The sequence below is a fragment of the Lepidochelys kempii genome, chromosome 1 (assembly GCF_965140285.1).
Source record: "Lepidochelys kempii isolate rLepKem1 chromosome 1, rLepKem1.hap1, whole genome shotgun sequence".
Taxonomy (NCBI): Eukaryota; Metazoa; Chordata; order Testudines; family Cheloniidae; genus Lepidochelys; species Lepidochelys kempii.
The window spans coordinates 326,144,460-326,163,666 of NC_136380.1; the positions used below are offsets into that span (position 1 = coordinate 326,144,460).

The window sequence follows — 19,207 nt, forward strand, 5'->3', positions numbered from 1 at the left end:
ATTCTGTTCATGTTGAGATCTGAGATAAAACTTCCTTTAACTTCAAAGGGAAGAGAGTTAGGCCAGTTGTGAGCACTTAAGAAAATGCCACCCTTAGAGACTTCCAGACAAGGATTTACAAACTAGCCTTGCAGTGCTTCTGCCAGTTGATATTTCTCCACTTTTCAGATGGAGAAAAGCAGAAATTAAATGACTTGCCCCAAAGTGTTGAGCTAAATCTGAGGCAAATTGGAGAGTAAATCCAGCCCTCCTGGCTTCTAGCCATTTCATTGCATGGCATGTATTCATAATACCTGGTGAGGATTTAAAAGTTCACTGCCTTTTGGAATGCTGAGTCATGTTCAGATAGACACTAAACATTTGGGTGCAAGAGTGAGAACAGGCAAGCTGTAGTTGATCAGTAGTGCCAGGCTCAGTAGATTTGAAGGAGAGGAAGGAGGTGACTTACTGCATAGGCCAAGAGAAGCAATTTCAAATGTAGAGCTCAGCAAAGAGGGGAGATACAAAGTCAAAAGTGGGTGATAGGATATGAGTTGAATGCAGGACAAAACAACTACTGAGAGCTCTGCATTGGCTTGACATTTAAAATGGGCTCTTGAATTTGGTATAGAAGGGATGTATGCAGGGGCTGTGATATGCATGCTAAGACAGGAAGAGGAAACATTTGGTTGCAGTCTTTTAAATTGAAGAGCGAGGTGGTGAGAAATGTGTATGCTGTCAGCTGTTGCCCAGGCTTTCTGAATAGCCACAGTGCTTGATTGGCAAAGAAACATCAGATTACTGGATTTTGATTTCTTACTGAGGAAAGGACTTTTTCTTGGAGGGGGAGTGACCATTCCTATCTTTTGCAGCCACTTTGCCCAGTAGCCACTTTCTTCTGAATGTTAACCCTACTTCTTTGAGGAAGCAGTTAAGACATGAGTTACCAGACGTGTTACGCTTGGTGCAGGTGATCACAACAGTTACTAGCGTGTTCTAAAGAAACCCCTTACAGGCAGTTGTGTGCAAATAGTAGGGGCCCTTATAAAGGGATCAAATGTGTGAATTGTCAGCCGCATATGGCAGGACAGTACAATGGCAGGGCAGTTTTTGGGGAGAGTGTCAGGGAGAGATTGGAGAAGTCATGCAATCCTTTGGTCTTTTTGGATCAACTAACTGTCTCCAGGTAAAGAAGTGGCTGTATACAGGAAATTTCCTAAGTAGTATTTATGCACAGATTTTTAGAATCTTTGTTCTCCAGGTTAAACTAACATACAAGTGAGGGCAGAGGCAGCTATATAACACCTCTTCACTGCAGAACAGTTGGTCATAGAAGCCACCTGATGTATATTGAAGAAGAAGAGAAAGGTGCAGTCATATAGACTTGCCTGTTCACAAGCAAGGAAGGCACAGACAACAAGAGTCTTTATCAATAAAGCAAAACAATAGGCAGTAGCAATATTTGGAAACCTACGCAGAAGTTTGAATATTGTTGTATTGCGGGCAATTTCTGCCACTCTAGGTATTTATTGGCTTCTAGTAAATATATATCACTTTTGCCTTTAGATTTCTCAAACAGATCTATAATTGCTAGGGCTGTCGAATAATCTCAGTTAACTCATGCAATTAACTAAAAAAATTGATTAAAAATTAATCGCAATTAATAGCAATGTTAATAGAATACCAATTGAAAATTATTAAATATTTTGGATGTTTTTCTACATTTTCCTATATATTCTGTGTTGTAATTGAAATCAAAGTGTATATTTTTTGACAAATGATAGTATTTTTCAATTCACCTCATACAAGTACTGTAGTGCAATCTTTTTGTTGTGAAAGTGCAACTTACAAATGTAGACTTTTTTTTTTGGTTATAACTGCACTCAAAAACAAAACCATGTAAAACTTCAGAGCCTACAAGTTCGCTCAGTCCTACTTCTTGTTTAGCCAATCCTTAAGATAAACAAGTTTTACGTTTATGGGAGATAATGCTGCCCTCTTCTTATTTACAGTGCCACCAGAAAGTGAGAAAAGGCATTTGCATGGCACTTTTGTAGGAGGTGGTATATTTTGGTAACGCTTTGAGTAACACGCTTGTCCATCCTGGAGGTATCTAGCTTTCAATCATAGGAGGTAGGCCTTATCACAACACAATTCAGGACCCGCAAAGCTTTGAGTCTGTTCAAAATCAGGCAAAATATGGTCCTCCATCTCTAGCAAGTACAACGGGTAAGGAAGAAAGATTTGCTGCCTACTGCGTTGAAGTGGCTTATTCATTAATGTCACTAAATGGAAGCGGAATACAAAATACTCACTGCTCCCCAGGCCTGGTTGACTAAAATTGCAGGTCTGTGTGATGGCAGCTACACTTGTCCACATTAACACTATACAGAGTTGGCTTTTGTTACACTTCTAACTCACAGCTTCTCTTTGGTGGTGATCTGTTTAATACAAGGATATATGCAAAGGAGATTTCTGCCAGGTGCTACAAACAGCTTTTCCAGTAGCTATTCCAGAGGGGAAAAGTGTGTTGGTCCTTCTACGCACTGAGGGAAGTGAATGTTGGATCGCACTCTTAGTTCTAATATCAGAATTTTCGTCAGGTGTTGGTCAAGTGAGCTTCACCTTTCCTATTAATAGCTCTAGCAGAGTGTATGAAATATCTTCCCCACTCTTAGTTTGTGCTTTCAGCAGTGGCCTGGCACAAGAGGTTGATGTCTTAATTTATTTTGAGATTGTGTATACTAATTCTTTGTACTATAAACACTACACATGCATAATATGGCTAAAATATTTATAAGATTTTAAGAATGTTAGAGTTGCAAATAGAAACACAAAAGCTAGTCTCTTAGCAACTAAGGCCCCAATCTCACAAACACTTTATGTGGGTGCTCATTTTTACGTATCAGTAAGTCCCACTGATGTCTACAGGGCTACTCATATGTAAAGTTGAGCAGTGCATAAGTGTTTTGCAGGATCATATAAAAGTTTATATCTGACAGTGTAACTAGTATACATGTGTGTTCAGCACCTCTTCTTGAAAGAGATCTTATTTCACGTTCACTGAAACAAAGTGGTGTCTGTTACAGGATCTCCTTCATACGGTCTTCAAGAACGGAAAGGTAATGAAGTCTTACTCGTTTGACGAAGTAAGGAAAAATGCCAGCCTGAGGGACAGTGAACTAGAAGTGGCACCTCATTAAGTTTAATTCCATGTCTCTCTGTGTAATGAGTATGTACTGCATAGCTAACGAGTTTGTTGTACAGATCTCTGTGTTTGTGTGTTATGATGCATTATAGCCAAATTATTTGTTGGTTTATGGACATACTGCCTTTTTTCTTTCCTTTTTGGCACCAGTCTTTAGAAAAGAGGAAATTAGGAAATGGTTCTTACAATGTAAAGTCTGTTTAATGCTGAAGTGTGCTTTTTAGGGCCCTTTGCCAGTAGTGATTCAATCTGGTATTGATCTTTTCACAAATGAGACAGAGCAGAGAAACATTTTTATATGGAACAGAATATCACAAAATGGATTTACATGAAATTATCATGATTACTTTGTTTATATTTAACTTGTATTTTTGTACAAACAAGATTGTGTAAAATATATTTAAAGTTTCAATAATTAAGTCTTTCCAACTTTTCATGATTTTTATGAGCACAGACTTTCAAGAAAATATTTTGGAGGAAAAATCATTGCCTTTTGTCCATTAATCAGCAAATAAGAATGGCCTTAAAGTTTCTTGTGACATTGTACCATTTGAAGGTTAAATCAGGACTTGTATGTACTTAAGACCCATAGAATTGCTGACCTCACTGTTCCTTGTAGTTATCTGTAGTAGTCATTCTACATTAAAGAAAATTACTGTTCTTGCTGGAATCTTTAGGTACTATAAACGTATAGGCCTTGCTAGCAGTGTATGGTATGTAAATGGAATGCCAAATTTGAAAGAATTCTCTACTGCAACTTGTCTCTTGTCAAGTATAGTCCACTTGGCATATGCACCTCAATATTTTAAGAGTAAAGTTTTTAAGAGATATCCTCTTCCACTACAGAATATACGTGTAAAATACTGATAAATATGGAAGCGGTGTATTTTAAAGTAATTATACTTCTGGGTTTATTTTTCATATATTGTAAGTGACATGACTTTAAAGTGAAATACTGGACTGGGTAGTGCACTTTTTTTACTTTTTGTATTTTTTTCATTAATTTACCTTTTAGCAGACTGGATGTTAAATTGTATAAATATGTTTAACTATTTTTTGTTAAACAACTTTAATAAAATATTACGCTAGACAAACTCCTTTTACATGAACCCCCCAGGGGGGACATGATACAGAGGGATAATTATGAAAACAAAAGATATGAAAGGTACTTTTTAGTCCACTGCGCTTGATTTTATTCACTCTCTGCATATGCTTGTTTGAACACCTGCTGGAGAACAAAACTGTCAATGATTTTTAGACAAACCATAGCAAGTTTTCAGATGTTTGACTCTACTGTAGAGTGGCTCTTATGAGAAAATGAATCTCTCCTTTTTTAGAAAAGCAATGGTTTCTGTAACGTTATCCATGCTAAAGAGCAACTAAGTCACTGATCATTGAACAGGTGTTGCATTTGGTTCTGGCTCTAATGTATTAGCAAGCGATGTTACAGGACAAATGGTTTAGAAGAGATCAAACAATTTAGACCAATTGAGATAATACAAAATATAGTTTTATTTGAAGGAAGGTTAAAAAGCCATACTTTATTGTTCTTATTGTCACACCAAAAAGGGCCACAAAGAACTTGTCATATTTCTAGGATGTTTCCGGGATTTGAAGTTAAAACACTTAAGCCCAGTTGCAATAGTTTGTTTTATTTGTTTAAAAAAATGTTTTCACTCTTACTGTATGTGATTATACACTTCAGTGATGTAGAGTTTTAGTAAGATGATAAACACTGACCTTTTCACACCCTGGATCTGCATTCTATTGCTGTTACCCATATTGTTCATATTTGGTCAGTAAAGACTTTAACTCCAGAGATAGGATTAGTAACAGTTCAATAGAATAGAGACTTTCACTCCTCCATATGATACGTATTAGAGAATTTTATGATGTATGGTTTAAAAAAAAAATATAACTGTTTTCATCCTGTACCAATAAAGATTTTGATAACTATTGACTACCCATAACTGATATTTTTGTAATTAAGAGCTGGGGATATGCTATGAAAGCACTGTTTTCTTTTTGTCTACCATGAAGTACACAAGTGACGGTTTGATATTATATCTAGATTTCAGTTTATTTCCTAAGCTGTGCATGTCACTTTCAGAAAGTCGTGTCTTTCATTTTAAAATAATGTTAGTACTTTAACCACCTGGTGCTAGTCAATCCTCAACTCTTGCCACCACGCGTTTGGCAGTTTGACATGTCGGACACCAAAGGGTTGATAGTGATGTGAAATATAACCTACTACAGTGCTTGAACCTTACAATATCATAATTCTTCCATACTGAAGCAAACAGCATGTTTGGGTTTGCTTTAAATAATTAGATTTGTAGCTATTGAGACATTTTAAGTATCCCCATTTAATTATAGTACAGTGCTTGTATTTAAAAATCGGAGTTGGACGTTTTGTGTTAATACTCTAAATAATTTATTTAGTACTTCGCATAAGAAATTGATTTTATAGGACTTCTTTTTTTCCTGAGATGCATGGCTATGAAACTGATGCTAAATCTTTTTGTAACAAGATCTATCTTAGAAGATCTGAGGAGAAAATAGAAAAGTATTTGTTTTATTTGCCAAAATTCAAAACGTAAAGTTTAAACTGTTTTTTCTAGTTTTACATTCCTCCTTAACTCGTTTAGTGGAGAGTAAATATTCTTCACTTAAATCTTGTGTTAAATGTACTCAACATCAAATACAAATATGTAATAAAATGGAAATAAAGTTTAGTTCTGGTAGTGAAACACTAATATCCATTTGACTTTGTTTTAAACCTGTGCTGTTGGACGTCAGAGTTCTTCCAATGCACCCATTGCCAGCAGTTTGGACAGAGTGAAATTGAAGTGCCATGATCTTCTATATAGGATAACCATACAAAGTGAACAGTTTACATAAGTGATACTCAAACTGAGGCTAACAAGCCACAAATGGCTCTTCAATGCGTCTCCTTCAGCTCTTTGCAGCACACAATATTAAAACACTGTGATTTTAATTATTAACCAATCAGGATGCTTTTACTATGTTAACCAATTGTAATTGATAAAATACTTGGTCAGTCATTTTGCTGTGAGAATTGTATGTGTATATATATATATATATAATATATATATAATATATATAGAGAGAGAGAGAGAGAGAGAGTATATATATATATGAAACCATGAATTTGCAGTACTCTGGCTCTTTTGGGTAATGTTTATTACTAATTTGGCTCGTGAACCACTGAAGTCTGAGTATCACTGGTTTACGTTTATTTATTTAGACTTAAAACACATTCTGGAAGGAGGTGGAGCAGGTTACACGTATCCCATGTTTGTTACAGGACTTGAGCAAATCCCTACTCTAACACCTTATTCCACTTACAGGTTTTATATGTACTTGAAGGTGGACCACTCTTCTATGATCTTGATATACAGTCGCCAGAACACTTAGGTATGAAAACCCCAAGGGCTTATCGCCCTTTATATTTCACACAATTCTAAGTCAAGTGAATGTCCTCAGACTTGACAGTTTCAGGATAAAGCTGCTGAAAACTTGTTCAGAAGCCCATTAACCAGCCCCATTAAAGATGTAATGTAAACGCTTATGGGGCAAAATGCTTATTGCCAGACCCAAAAATTAAATGAGTTAAGCATAACAATGAAAGAAAATTTCACTTTGAAATCCCCTGTGCACTAGCTGCAGAAGCTTAAAGAACTGATGAGCATGCCCTGTCAATACAAAATACAAGCTCTCTCAATGAGGCTGTACAGAATTTTGAAACAGGGCAGCCCTGATCTTAGTGACTTCTCTGGCCTACAATAACAGGCTGCTTATGATTAGACATTTCAGTCTTCTGAGCATGGTTTCTCAAGAGTATATGTACTATATACTGTAGCTAGGACCACACAGCTGACTGTACAGCCGACTGTCTTGGTAAGTTAGTTAAACCATCCCATTACAATGCTCCAGGCTTCTTATTCCATCATAGTCCCACTTTTTGTGAGTTAAGTTATTACTTGTTCTCAGGTATGTAAAGTGTTCTTTGTGTTTTCATAGACAAGTTTCAGAGTAGCAGCCGTGTTAGTCTGTATCCACAAAAAGAAAAGGAGGACTTGTGGCACCTTAGAGACTAACAAATTTATTTGAGCATAAATTTTCGTGAGCTACAGCTCACTTCATCACATGCATGCAGTGGAAAATACAGTGGGGAGATGTTATATACATAGAGAACATGAAACAATGGGTGTTTCCGTACACACTGTAACGAGAGTAATCAGGTAAGGTGAGCTATTACCAGCAGGAGAGCTTGTATCTGTATGAAGGAGGCTCTCGGAAAACTTCCAACCTAAAATAGCCCTAAAAATAGATGTGCTTTTTCCCTGCTTCCCCTGTCCCCCAGCTCTGACATAAAATACTACCTGGATTGAGCTGCTTAAGGTAGGAACCTTGCCTATTTGTCAGTGTCCATTACATACTATATTAATGGTTAAGAATAATAGTGTCATACATGCCTGGGGTATAAATGGTCTATTTCTGATTTATACCCTACCTTTTTTGGGATGAGGTAATAAGGGAGTGGGTCAATTGAAATATAGGGGCATTAAACCAATTTTAAAGTGAAGCTATAAAGAGCATAATGAATGCACAGTTTAAGAATGGAGGTGGTTGGCTGGTTTGTTTCTAGCCCGTGTTTGAGTCCTCCAGAGCCAGAAAGGCTCATGTAAATGTATGTACAGATGCAACAGTGAGTTAAGAACCAAAACTTAGACCACCAAAGCCTTCAAATTGGAGCACTTTGTGGCTTCAGTGCTATAGCAACAAGAGCTCACCTCTTCAGGGTATGAGTCAAGCCGGGTGTATTTTTTTCAAGAGGAGCAAGGCTGATGCGAAGGCAGCTGTGGAAGCTCCTGCGGAAATGAGATGGCTCAGCTGCTGTTCTCAGCTTATCCATTGCAAGCCCCAGGCTGTGCTGTTAACAAAAGCAAACAAAGAGCCTCTGTTGCCTGGGAAGACTTTGAGGAAAACACCAGGCCAGAGACCACCTGTGATACCCAAAAGGGGAGATCAGAACATAAGAACCTGCGTGACCTTTTACCTCTGGGAAGCACCTGGCTTGTCACTTTAGCCAAGAAGAAGGAAATAAGTGGATCTGGGTAACAGCTTATGACTGTCTAAAGCTGTATGGCCTTCTTAGCACATATTTCCTGAAAGATCTCCACCCTATTCCTGTTTCATGTCCCCTTGCTTGAGTCCCACATCTGTAGCAACAGGCTCTACCGTTTACAAGTCTGTTAGCATTTTTAGACTCAGAATTGAGTCCATTGTAATGCTAGCTAACAAATAGGTATTGGAATTATTCTCTGTGCAAGGAGGCTCCATTCCATGGAGGTGTTTGGGGGTCAGAGAGATGTGTGTGGATTGTGGAGTTTTATATTAGTGTCATTGCAATGGGGTTATTTAACCAGCTTCCCCCCCTTCCCTTCCTATTTTCAGTTTTTTGCCTCTTGTTTATTTAAACTTATTCAGGGTGAACTGCCTGCTGGGGGGGGGGGAAGGGTTGCTGACTCCGTTACACTGTAACTGTTGCTCCAGTTAGCGTGTGTGGGCTACTCTTGGTTTCCCTGTGACGTTTCTTGGGGGCTAGAAAAGCTGTATTCAAGTTGTGAAGGTTTCATCTCCAGGTAGGTACAATGCATTCTTCAGTCCTGAAGAACCACCACAGAGTCCTATAGACCCAACTCTCCTGCCTGAAGATTGTCTCCTGAAAGACCATGGCCTTGCACAGAGAATGGATAGAATCCCTATGAGGGAGACTTTGCACTTAGTTATCCATCTCCACTGTCTCCCAAGGCACATAATGACAAACTCATGACCTCTTTAGCCTCATTCCTCCTTACAAAGGAATATGAATCAGATTTACTGTAATAGCAGTTGTGGGCTCTAAGCATTCTGTTCAGTCAGTTTTTCTTCCCTTACTGATAGCACCGTTAACCTCTGTTAGTAGTTTTTTAATGGACCATCAGCCCTGGTGTCTGAGGTTCTCAGACACTGTCTGTTCTTTTTATAATATATGCTTTTCTCTGCCTTATTTGTAAGGGAAGAGTATTTCAATCTGCGACAGTCTTCTGTTGAAGGGCACCCTGGGTGGTGTAGCATATGAGTCCTGAGCAGCTTAAAATAACTAGGAATGCAGTTAGGGAGGCTTCTTTTGAGCAGAAGGGCTTGTTAGATTTAATCTACAGTGTTGATCTTTCATTTAAATATTCAATAGCTGGTTTTTAAATATACTTTTTATTGTCTCAGATCATAGTGTCAAAAGTGCTGGTCTCCCATTTGTCTGGAGTGTGGAGTTTATGAATCCAGTCTCTGATCAGTGGGGAAAGCAGCATCTCCTCTCTCTCCTCCAGAAGTATTTTAATGTTATCCTCCCTTCCCCATCCCCCTTGCCCCTAAAAGAAGAATTGGATCTGTTGCTGGTCTCTCTTTGGGTCAAACTGAGAAATGTATGAGTGGGTGTAATTTGCACTTTCTAGCCCCTACAATTTGTGTGGGAGAGATGTATTTATTCTAATTTATTCACACCCATTTACTAATGTGTAATTAATTGCATTCCCTTAAGTATCATTGGTTTTGGCCCATTAAATCTGAAGTTACTCTGTTCCTGTGCTCGGGTCAAACGTGGAATGGAGAAAGCAAACATTCCCTAGGTCCTGCCTGACCCTTTGCTGTAAGTGAGAGCAGCCTCAGTGAAACGTAGTGGATGCCCTCCTTGAAGACTTGTTGCTGTAGTTTGGTGCACCCTAGTGAAATGTATACAACACATTTTATAGCACTTGAGCAATTGGCCCCTATATGGATACCTCAGGTGGAAAAGCTCTTCTGTTAAATTAGCAGGTAAGAATGCTAAACAAACAATGAAAGCAATTTTTAAATTTAGAGCAAGAAAATGAAGTCCTTTTTCAGGAGTTGCTGTCCCAGTAACAGAAGCATCTTTGTGTGCACCAGTGCCCCAGAAATGAACACCCACAAGGCTTATTAGCACTGGAGTATGTTTTTAAAATCCCAAGTGTTTGGACTATTACCGGGATTTTAATTGTGAAGCAGAGTGTATGCTAAAAGAAGTTGCTATGGGCATGGTGCTTTTAATAGTTAGCAAAGTTAAAAATTGGATTTTGCCAGATATTTGACAAGCTATGAAAATATTTTCAGTCTTCCACAACTGGTGGCACTTGAGTAATACAAGAGGAAAGATTATGGGAGGGATTTGATGTCTCAGAGGATGGACTGATGAAATATGAAAATTTTCACCTAGTGGGTCACCAATTTAAATCTAGAATGTTAAGGTAATTATTAGAAGTTTTCATGGGCCAGCTGTTTGGTTGCCTGTATGAAAGGGGATGTGGTCTTGGTCCATTTCATCATGGATGAGTGTTCATGCAAACTCATACCACAGTTAGCAAAACTTGGAAAATAAGCTACTGTCATATCTGGAGGTGGTCCTTCCAGAACATGGATAAACCATTTCGGCTGGGTGATGTGAGGAAACTTCTGCTGCTGCTAACACCATCTCTCTTGCTGATGAAGAATATCAGTCTCTCACATTTTCATTTTCTCTCCCTCCTCCCCCCCCACCAACATTAAATTTTCTTTTAAGAAGCAAGTATTTTCCTTAAACAAGGATGTGTGTGTGTCAGGGAATTCCAGGTTACAGTTTTCTAGGTTTGCCCCTTGGAAAGAATAGTGCTGAAGTGTTCTTTTCTCCAACGGGGAAGTTCTCCAGTCTGCAGAAGATGCCACCTTAGTTTAAGCATAAGATATTGTTGCTTAGTGTAAAATGTGTCAGAAAAATTGTTAATTTCCAAATTTTCCAGGAGGTTAAATTGCTGGTCTGAAAAACCTTGTGAGTACATGTGCCTCTACGCTAGAAAAGAGGGCTGAGAGGAGGTCAGGGTGTTTAACTAACCTTGAACTAGTCGGGGCCTTTTCCCTAACATTGGATGTATTCCTATGCCTTTTACCTCAATTGAGCTGGTTGAAGTCCACCCTAAACTTTCCCCTAGAATATGTTTGGACCTGCTCAACTGATGTCAAAGGTGTTTTAATGTTCCCACACTAGAAAAAAGGTGTTAACTGGTTAACGCACCCTGATCTAAACTTGACCCATTTTTTTCAAGCCCTCTGTGGGTACTCATTTGTTTAAAAAAAAAAAAAAAAAACCACACAGTGCTAAACTGCATCAATAATACCATTCTTCCCAAATATTTTAGTTGCCCCTGAATTAGTTAACCTCTCTCACTGATTAGCCTTCTGAACAATGTTACTTCAGGACAATCATCTGTCTTTATGGCAGTAATAATTCTCCACAGGGCAAAGAGGAAAGTTGCACATATATGTATAAGATTCTACAGTCTTTTCTTCTGCAGACAAAAGCAAATATTTAAATAAGTTAAAATGAAAGAGAGAGCTGACCCCTTGCCCTGCTAAGGGGCAGGTGAGTGTGAGAGGCTGGAGATACCAAGAGGAGTTTGCTGTCTTTATATAAACTCATTCATCCTCTGTGTAAAATAACTTTTAAAACAATGTTAAATTTACAGCCATTCTAGTATATGACAAAACTTCCCTGAAGACTCCTGCATTCGTTTCCTAAGTGGGCACTTCCCAAGTTACAAGATCTGAGCCTGATCCTGCAAACCTTACACAGACACACAATCCCATTAGACTGAGGGATGCTTGTGTGAGTAAATACGTAAAGGCTGCAGGATTGGGCCTTCTGTGAAGAGAGAAAGTATTAAAATGTCTGCTGGGCACTGTATGTTAAATAGCTGTTCTCACTGAAGCCAATGTTAAAACTTGCCTTGTCTTCATTTGGTGCTCATTGAGCCCACAATGATACCAACTCTATTCACAGTGATGGAGACTACAATTGTGAAAGTTGTATCTTAAGACAAGTTATGCGTATTCAGCTTTTGACCCATTCTTTACAGTAAATATTGTGACAAAGCTCTGTCCTTGCCTCTGTGGGTCCCGCGTTTTCTGGTGGATTTCACTAGCCTCAGAGGCTCACTGTAACCCTCCACGTAACTCTTCTCTCTCTCTAGAGACAAGGGTTAGTCTACTGAGCCATTTTCATCATAAGCCAGCGGGGGAGGTGAGGAGAAGTTATCCTTCCTTGCACAGGCTCTGTCTCCCAGTCTCAGTGATTAATCAGGGGCCAAAGATGCGGGGGGGGAAGCCCAGGCCCACACTCTATTTAGGCTCCAGACCAGGGACCCTAATAGTATCAGCTATGGTAGCTGACCTTTTAGAAACATGACATGTACAGTTCCCTAGGCTACTTCCCCCACAGCAGCCCTCATTTCCTCAAGCTCCACTTCACCCTTACCTCAGGGCCTCCTTCCTTGTGCCTGATATGGTGTGTACTACTCAGTCTCTCCAACAGCGCAACTTCCTCCCACAGCTCCTGACATGCACACCCACCTGCCTAACTGGGAGGCTTTTGACTAGTTTCAGCCAGCCCCTGATTGGCTTCAGGTGTCCCAATCAACCTAACATTCTCCCTGCCTTCTGGAAAGTTCTTAATTGGCCCCAAATGTCTTAACTGACCTGGAGCAGCTGCCATTTCACTTAACCTGGTACCAGGGATTTGTTTAGCCTGGAGCTAATATATCTATCTCCCACTACTTTTCTATAGCCATCTGGCCTTGCCCCGTCACAATATTTAATTATCTCACGTACTGGCATTAATTCCAGGAGTTTTCCTTTGTTACAATGGGTTCCTGATTACAAACAGGTTAAGACAACACCCTGCAGTAAGCCAATGGAAATCTATTTTCCAATGAATACAGAAGGTGACTGCACAGTTTGTAATGCTGTTATTCTGCTTCCATTGCCCATAATCACAATGCTTCTGTTAAAAGATAATCGTGGTGATGCGGAGCATTCTGTATGACTGCAGTAGAGGAAAGCCTGTCAAGGTCAGGGCCGGCTCCAGGCACCCGCAAAGGAAGCGGGTGCCTGGGGCGGCCAATAGAAAGTGGTAGCACTCCATGTGTTATTGGGGTGGTACGTCCGGGTCTTCGGCTGCAGTTCGGGGACAAGTGCTCCATTCCCTCTCTCCCTCTTCAGCGGCAGCTCAATCGGTTTTTTGTTTTTGTTTTTTTTTCCCTTCGCCACTTGGGGTGGCAAAAAAGCTGGAGCCGGCCCTGGTCAAGGTCAAGGTGTGTATTGACCTAAGATTATCAACACCTCTGCTGGAATCTGGTATTTTCTTGTACCTGACTTTTCCTTTGGTCACTAGCCTCTTACAATATCCTAAAGTCCTTATGATCTCCTCGCATCCAAGTTTGATTTGCCCTCACAAAGATTTTAGAAATCTTTCTTTAAATCAAGAAAACACTGGATGATGTTGACCGTCTGATCTTGCCATCATCTTTTAGTGCTTTGAATGGCAGATGTTGTTGCAGCGTGATTGGCACTGAATTTTGGGAGTTGGAGGAGGGAATCTTATAAAATGTCTCATTTAAAATATTGCACAACTCAATATGCTGCCAATCCACGCTCAGAATCTTGTCTTTCTTTGCATTTGCAGTAGGGCTATGTAAACATTTGTGAACTCCATTATGTTTCAGGGGCTCTACTTTGTATTATAATCTTCAATTGGGGGTGTGAATGTCATGTTGTGTTGCAACATCCTTTGTCAATGCTATGTTTAAAAAATGTCCATGGTTATCCACTGCATCTAATGATGTTCCCAGGCCCCGTGACCTTTCATGCCACTGGTCTTCAACTTCAGCAGCCAAGAGAGTAAGAGTGCCCCTGCACAATGGTTGCCTCACTTAAAAAAAACCAAAAAAACAAAAAAAAAACCCACCACCTTGCTTACTGGCATTCAGGCATCACTAAGACAGACAGTTCTGTGGCAATAGGCAAGTGCTGAAGTGACAAGTATAGCTGAATACCGGGGGTCATAGTCATAAACCTCCAGGCAGGGGCCCTGGGACTCCGATTGCTCAGACTTGAATCCTGGCCAGCAAGGATGTTTGGCAACCCCCAGGTGACTGAGCAGCCCTTGTTCAGACCAGCACTGCTCACCCAAGTAAGGGAAGTGGTTAGAGAAAGTGCCCTAAACGTTGCCTCCCACCTTTAATCGGGCCAGTTCACTGCAACTAGTGGATCATCCACACAGAGGTCATTCTCTAAAAAAGCAAAAGCCCTCATGTTGGGTCATGGAACATATGGATCCTAACGGACAGAGCAACCCATCAACCTGAAAAATATACATAGTTAACTGCAAGGGCCTGTGCTAGATACAGCATTGATATAGCTGCCCTCAGTAAAACCAGACTTGCAAATGAAGGCTCTGTAAAGGAACACCTACTTTTGGAAAAGGAAATCAGCCGAGGAAGACAGAATTTATGGCATTGGTTTGCCATTAAAACAGTTTCCTAAAATCACTGAAGGACTTACCTGTGGGCAAAAATGAACACCTAATGATTATAAGACTTCCCCTTGGAAATTCACACTTTGAGACTCTCATCCGGACTTATGCACCAACCATGAACAGTACAGAAGAAATAAAAGAACTGTTTTGTTCTGATTTGGATGACATAATGAAATCTACATTGTAGCCTTATCTATAGTTAGGGGTTACTTTAACCAGTTACCCACCCCATGGTGAGGGTTTACACCTATGTTAATCTGTGATAGTTCAGCCCCCCAACTTGACTACAGTAGAGAAGTTTATCAATAGAAGGGGAACCCCATGGTGCACAACAGGGGCTATGTGGTGCTCTTTCTAGAATCATTACTTTTATTAGCCAGCCAACCAATACACACACAGACTATCAAATTATCTATCTATCCTGGCGTCTCTCCCTGCCCTCCCACACAGGCATGCAGTTTGGGATACAGCTTTTGTAATGTGTTACGCTGACAGCCCCTGGGCTTCGTACATATTTATGAAAGTTTTAACCCCTTTTCTTTAACTGAACTTCCATACCCCACTACTTTTGGAGTGCTCTATTTTTCATAGGCCAATTTGTTAGTTCCCCTTATACTCATTCATCTTTGTCACCTAATCAACATAGTAACAGGAAGTCTCTGACGTTTCACCCCAGCTACCAACTGTCATCTTCTGGTGTCTGCTGATCTTTTGCAGACATTATTATGCAAACTCAGCAGCTATTTTCAAAACATCAGCATATCACAAACATAGACACAAGCTTAGCAGGTTTATTAACTTACTTATCTTTGTAATACAGCTAACTTCTTCTAAGCTCATAGGACTAATTTGGCTAAGTTAAATATTTTACAAGCCTGTAGGCCTTGTTACACCATGAATTAATACTTATATTTCATCTCTATATTCTAAATATACCTAATATATTTTATCCTTGGCTACACCATCCAATGAAGACAAACTCATGCTTCTGGGAGACTTTGGGTATGTTTACAGTTAAAACACTATGGTGGCACTGCCGTAGCACTTCAGTGTAGACACTACGTATGCCAATGGGAGGGCTTCTCCCATCAGCCTAGGTAATCACTCTCTCTCAGGCAGTAGCTGGGTTGACTGAAGAATTCTTCTGTTGACCTAGCACAGTCTACACTGGGGTTAGGTAGGTATACATACGTCTCGCAGAGCTGTAGATTTTTCTCAGCCCTGAGAGACACAGGTATATCAATGTAAGCGCCTAGTGTCGGCCTGGCCTGGAATGCCGGAGTTGGAAAAGACAGTGAGGCTTGGAGTGGTGTGAGAAAGAACAATGAAGTCAGAAAAGTGAACAGCACTGGTGTTGTACCAATAAAATAAAAACCAGCAGGATCTTATTAAAGGGAAAAAGGCAAAATACCACATTTATTGTGAATACAGAAAGAATCATAGTAAGCAGTTAGTTATAGCTATAACATTCCATTCAATCTCATATTTATTCTCACATTCATTCATACAAACACACACATACACATACCCACACACACAGGTTCTGCAAGGTTGTTATCATAGTTACCAGCCTTAGAGTTGCTCATGCCAAGTCACTGGCCAGGTGGCCTGGACATGAGGAGGGAGCAGGGCCTTGTCAGATGCTCATCTGATGCTCCTGGAAGTTGGTTTGCAGAATCAGACCCCCAAAGTTCTCACTTTTTAGAGTCTATTTTTATAGGAATTTCTTCCTATGCCAGTCTATGGGAATTGCTTCATCATGCTGTTGCTGAATCAATCAGCAGATAGCACATTCCTGACGGCTCCAAGATGTTATCTTGTTCTTTGGTTCTCCCATCCTTGAGGCTGTTGGGTGGATTCCAGTCTGCCCTCCGGGGGGTCCTCTGGTTATTTCCACTTGACGCCTTCTTCAGCTGATGGACACTGGATTCTTAGGCTGGCACCTCCCTGATCATTCAGTTATTATCCACACCAAGCATCCATCCACATACATCCTCTATCTCTATTTTAATCACAATTGTTAATACAACAAAAGGGCAGGGAGTCTCTGGGTGCTGTTTCTGTTGTTAGAGTATTGCTTTGAGTCTCTCTCTCTGTGAATTGCTTTGAGAACAGACTCTGTCTTAGAATGTACTAACACAATTAGCAGCGTGCAAGTTTCACACATAGAGGGAGAGAAACAGTACCAAAAACCAAGAGACCTCTTAATTAGTAATACCCTGGAATTTAAACTCTGGGGAATCAAACTCATTTGTGATTTTAATACAGAACTTCTTTAATATGATCCAACACTGGTCTTCTAATCAGCAAATGTGATGAACATGAGCTCATTATTACTAACACACTCTACAGGCAAGCCAACAAATACAAAACTTCATGGATGAACCCAACATCGTCGCTTTGCCACCTGATTGACTATATCATTATACGACAAAGAGAGTAATGTGAGGAGCAAACTGTTGGACTGACTACAGGATGATCAGAGCCATTTTCAGTTTACATGTTGATACCCCTCAGCAAAACAATGCTGAACAGTGTAAACCAAAACTGACCATAGCAAAGTTGAGACATCCATTTCATAAACAGAAACTGTGGGAAAACTTAAAGGAAAAAATTGATAGCATTACGTCATCACCCCAATAACGCACTTGAAAAGCAGAATATATTCCAAGCAGCCATCTTTCAAGTCCCTGAATAATCTAAGGTTTCAGAGTAGCAGCCGTGTTAGTCTGTCTTTGCAAAAAGAAAGGGAGTACTAGTGGCACCTTAGAGACTAACCAATTTATTTGAGCATAAGCTTTCGTGAGCTACAGCTCACTTCATCGGATGCATATGCTTATGCTCAAATAAATTGGTTAGTCTCTAAGGTGCCCCTAGTACTCCTTTTCTTTTTGAATAATCTAAGGCTTTGGACCACGCTACAAAGTTAGAGTGATGTAAGTCAGCCTGTGTTGATTTATTTGTACATGTGGCTACGCTCAAATTTGTCTCCCACCAAAGTATGCACACCATTATGGTGAGGCAATAAAACCACCTCCCCAAATGCCATTGAACTATGCTGACCTACTGAGATTGATGCAGTGTGAGTGTAGACACTGCATGATCTATGTTGACCCTAACATCCCTTCAGCAGCTGTCCCACAATGCCTCATTCCCTACAACTGTGATTTCTCTGGCCACAATTGTGAACTCCACAGCCCAGGTGCACAGACACTGGAAGCCATCTCCTCTGCCTTAAAACACCCTGCATATTTTTGAAATGCCTTTTCCTGATTGCCTTGATGAGCACACCTAGCAGCACTCCCTGGTTGTGTGCAACTGCCCACGCTAGCTCCACACACTCACTGCACGTGTGAGGGTGCTTGAGACACCCGGTGCTAGCAACAGTGACCTGTCACTACCTATCCCAGACCCAGGCCTAGAAGCACGTGGGAATCCAGCAGTTAGGCCCACACGCAACAGAGTGGTGTCTGAGAATGAAACAGGGCCAACATGTGACAGGTTGTGAAAACCTTTTTCATGGAGCCCCTTTTCCCCCCATCAGGTGTACTGTTACAGTTGGGCTGCTTCTGTTTGCGTATCCTTAACCCCATCCCTTAACCTCCCCATCCATCCAGGTAGTTTGTTATTTGCTCTCCCCTACCCCCTGACCAAGTTGTGTTGGCCACAGACCTACCAAAAAAACAGCCTGTTCTGTGTCAGAGAGTGGCTATTTGGTATCCTCCTAAAGAATAATGCGGGCTACCTGGCCCCATACAAAATGTGCTCAGCAGAAACTGGGGCACACATTCTGTATGGAGCCATGTCCTGCTATTTATTTTACTTTGGTAACACTTGTCAATAAAAAAAGTCTGAACTTTATTGACATGGACAGCCACCCTCTGCATTCAGCTTGGAGCAAGGAGGACTGCAGTCCATATCCCAGCCTCTTCCCAATTCCCCATTTAAGACAAGGAATATGTTTAGGCTGAGTACCTGGGAGCGAGAGCCATTCGACTGTGGCATAATCTCCTAGAGGGTGCTGGAAGCTACCTGGCAGCTAGGAAATGTAAAGCTGCAGTGGACAACTCCAGCAAGAATGGTCTATAGGGAGGACTGCTGCTCTGGCCTAACGTCCTTTTCTGCCCTAGTTTGTGACTGTTCAGTCAGAGGGAAGATGGCAGCAAGAATCTATGCAGTGCCATAGTAATGAGGAGGCCTCATTGGTTTGCCCAGGTCCTAAGAGCCTGGGGATCCCTCATCTGAATGAATCAAATGTATAGTTGGTGAGGGAAAGCAGGAGGAAGGTAGACGATGGCTACTGTGAGTCTACTTCTCATTTCCACTGAGCAGTCTTTACAATGCTCTGGCAATGTTTATAGGGCCTTAAACTGGATGTAAATATAATCAGTGTTGCCAACCCCAAATGTTCAAAAATCATGCGTCAGGCTCACCCAAAATCATGATTGGCTTTAAAATCATGAGATTATGTAAAAGTAATTAATAGAGTTTGGAGTTGTTTTTATTTGCCTTCTGCTTTTTGAGCATCTAAGGTGTGCTGGCGTCACGTTTTGAAGCTTTCTCCACAGCCACAAGGGAGAGAGACTTACTTT

General features: G+C 40.5%; 1 protein-coding gene across 4 annotated transcripts in view; it reads left to right on the forward strand.

Annotated features, from left to right (window-relative positions):
• NAMPT (nicotinamide phosphoribosyltransferase) overlaps positions 1 to 6,042 on the forward strand; it is a 62,747-nt gene extending 56,705 nt beyond the window's left edge. For 2 of the 4 annotated variants that reach the window (XM_073328478.2, XM_073328476.2), the window contains one exon: positions 3,069 to 6,039. In XM_073328478.2, the coding sequence (XP_073184579.2) occupies positions 3,069 to 3,182 (114 nt within the window). In that variant the 3' untranslated portion in view covers positions 3,183 to 6,039. Of the gene's footprint in view, positions 1 to 3,068 lie in introns of all 4 variants that reach the window. The other 2 variants (XM_078851150.1, XM_073328477.2) reach the window with 2 other exon arrangements.
• The last annotated feature ends 13,165 nt before the right edge of the window (positions 6,043 to 19,207 follow it).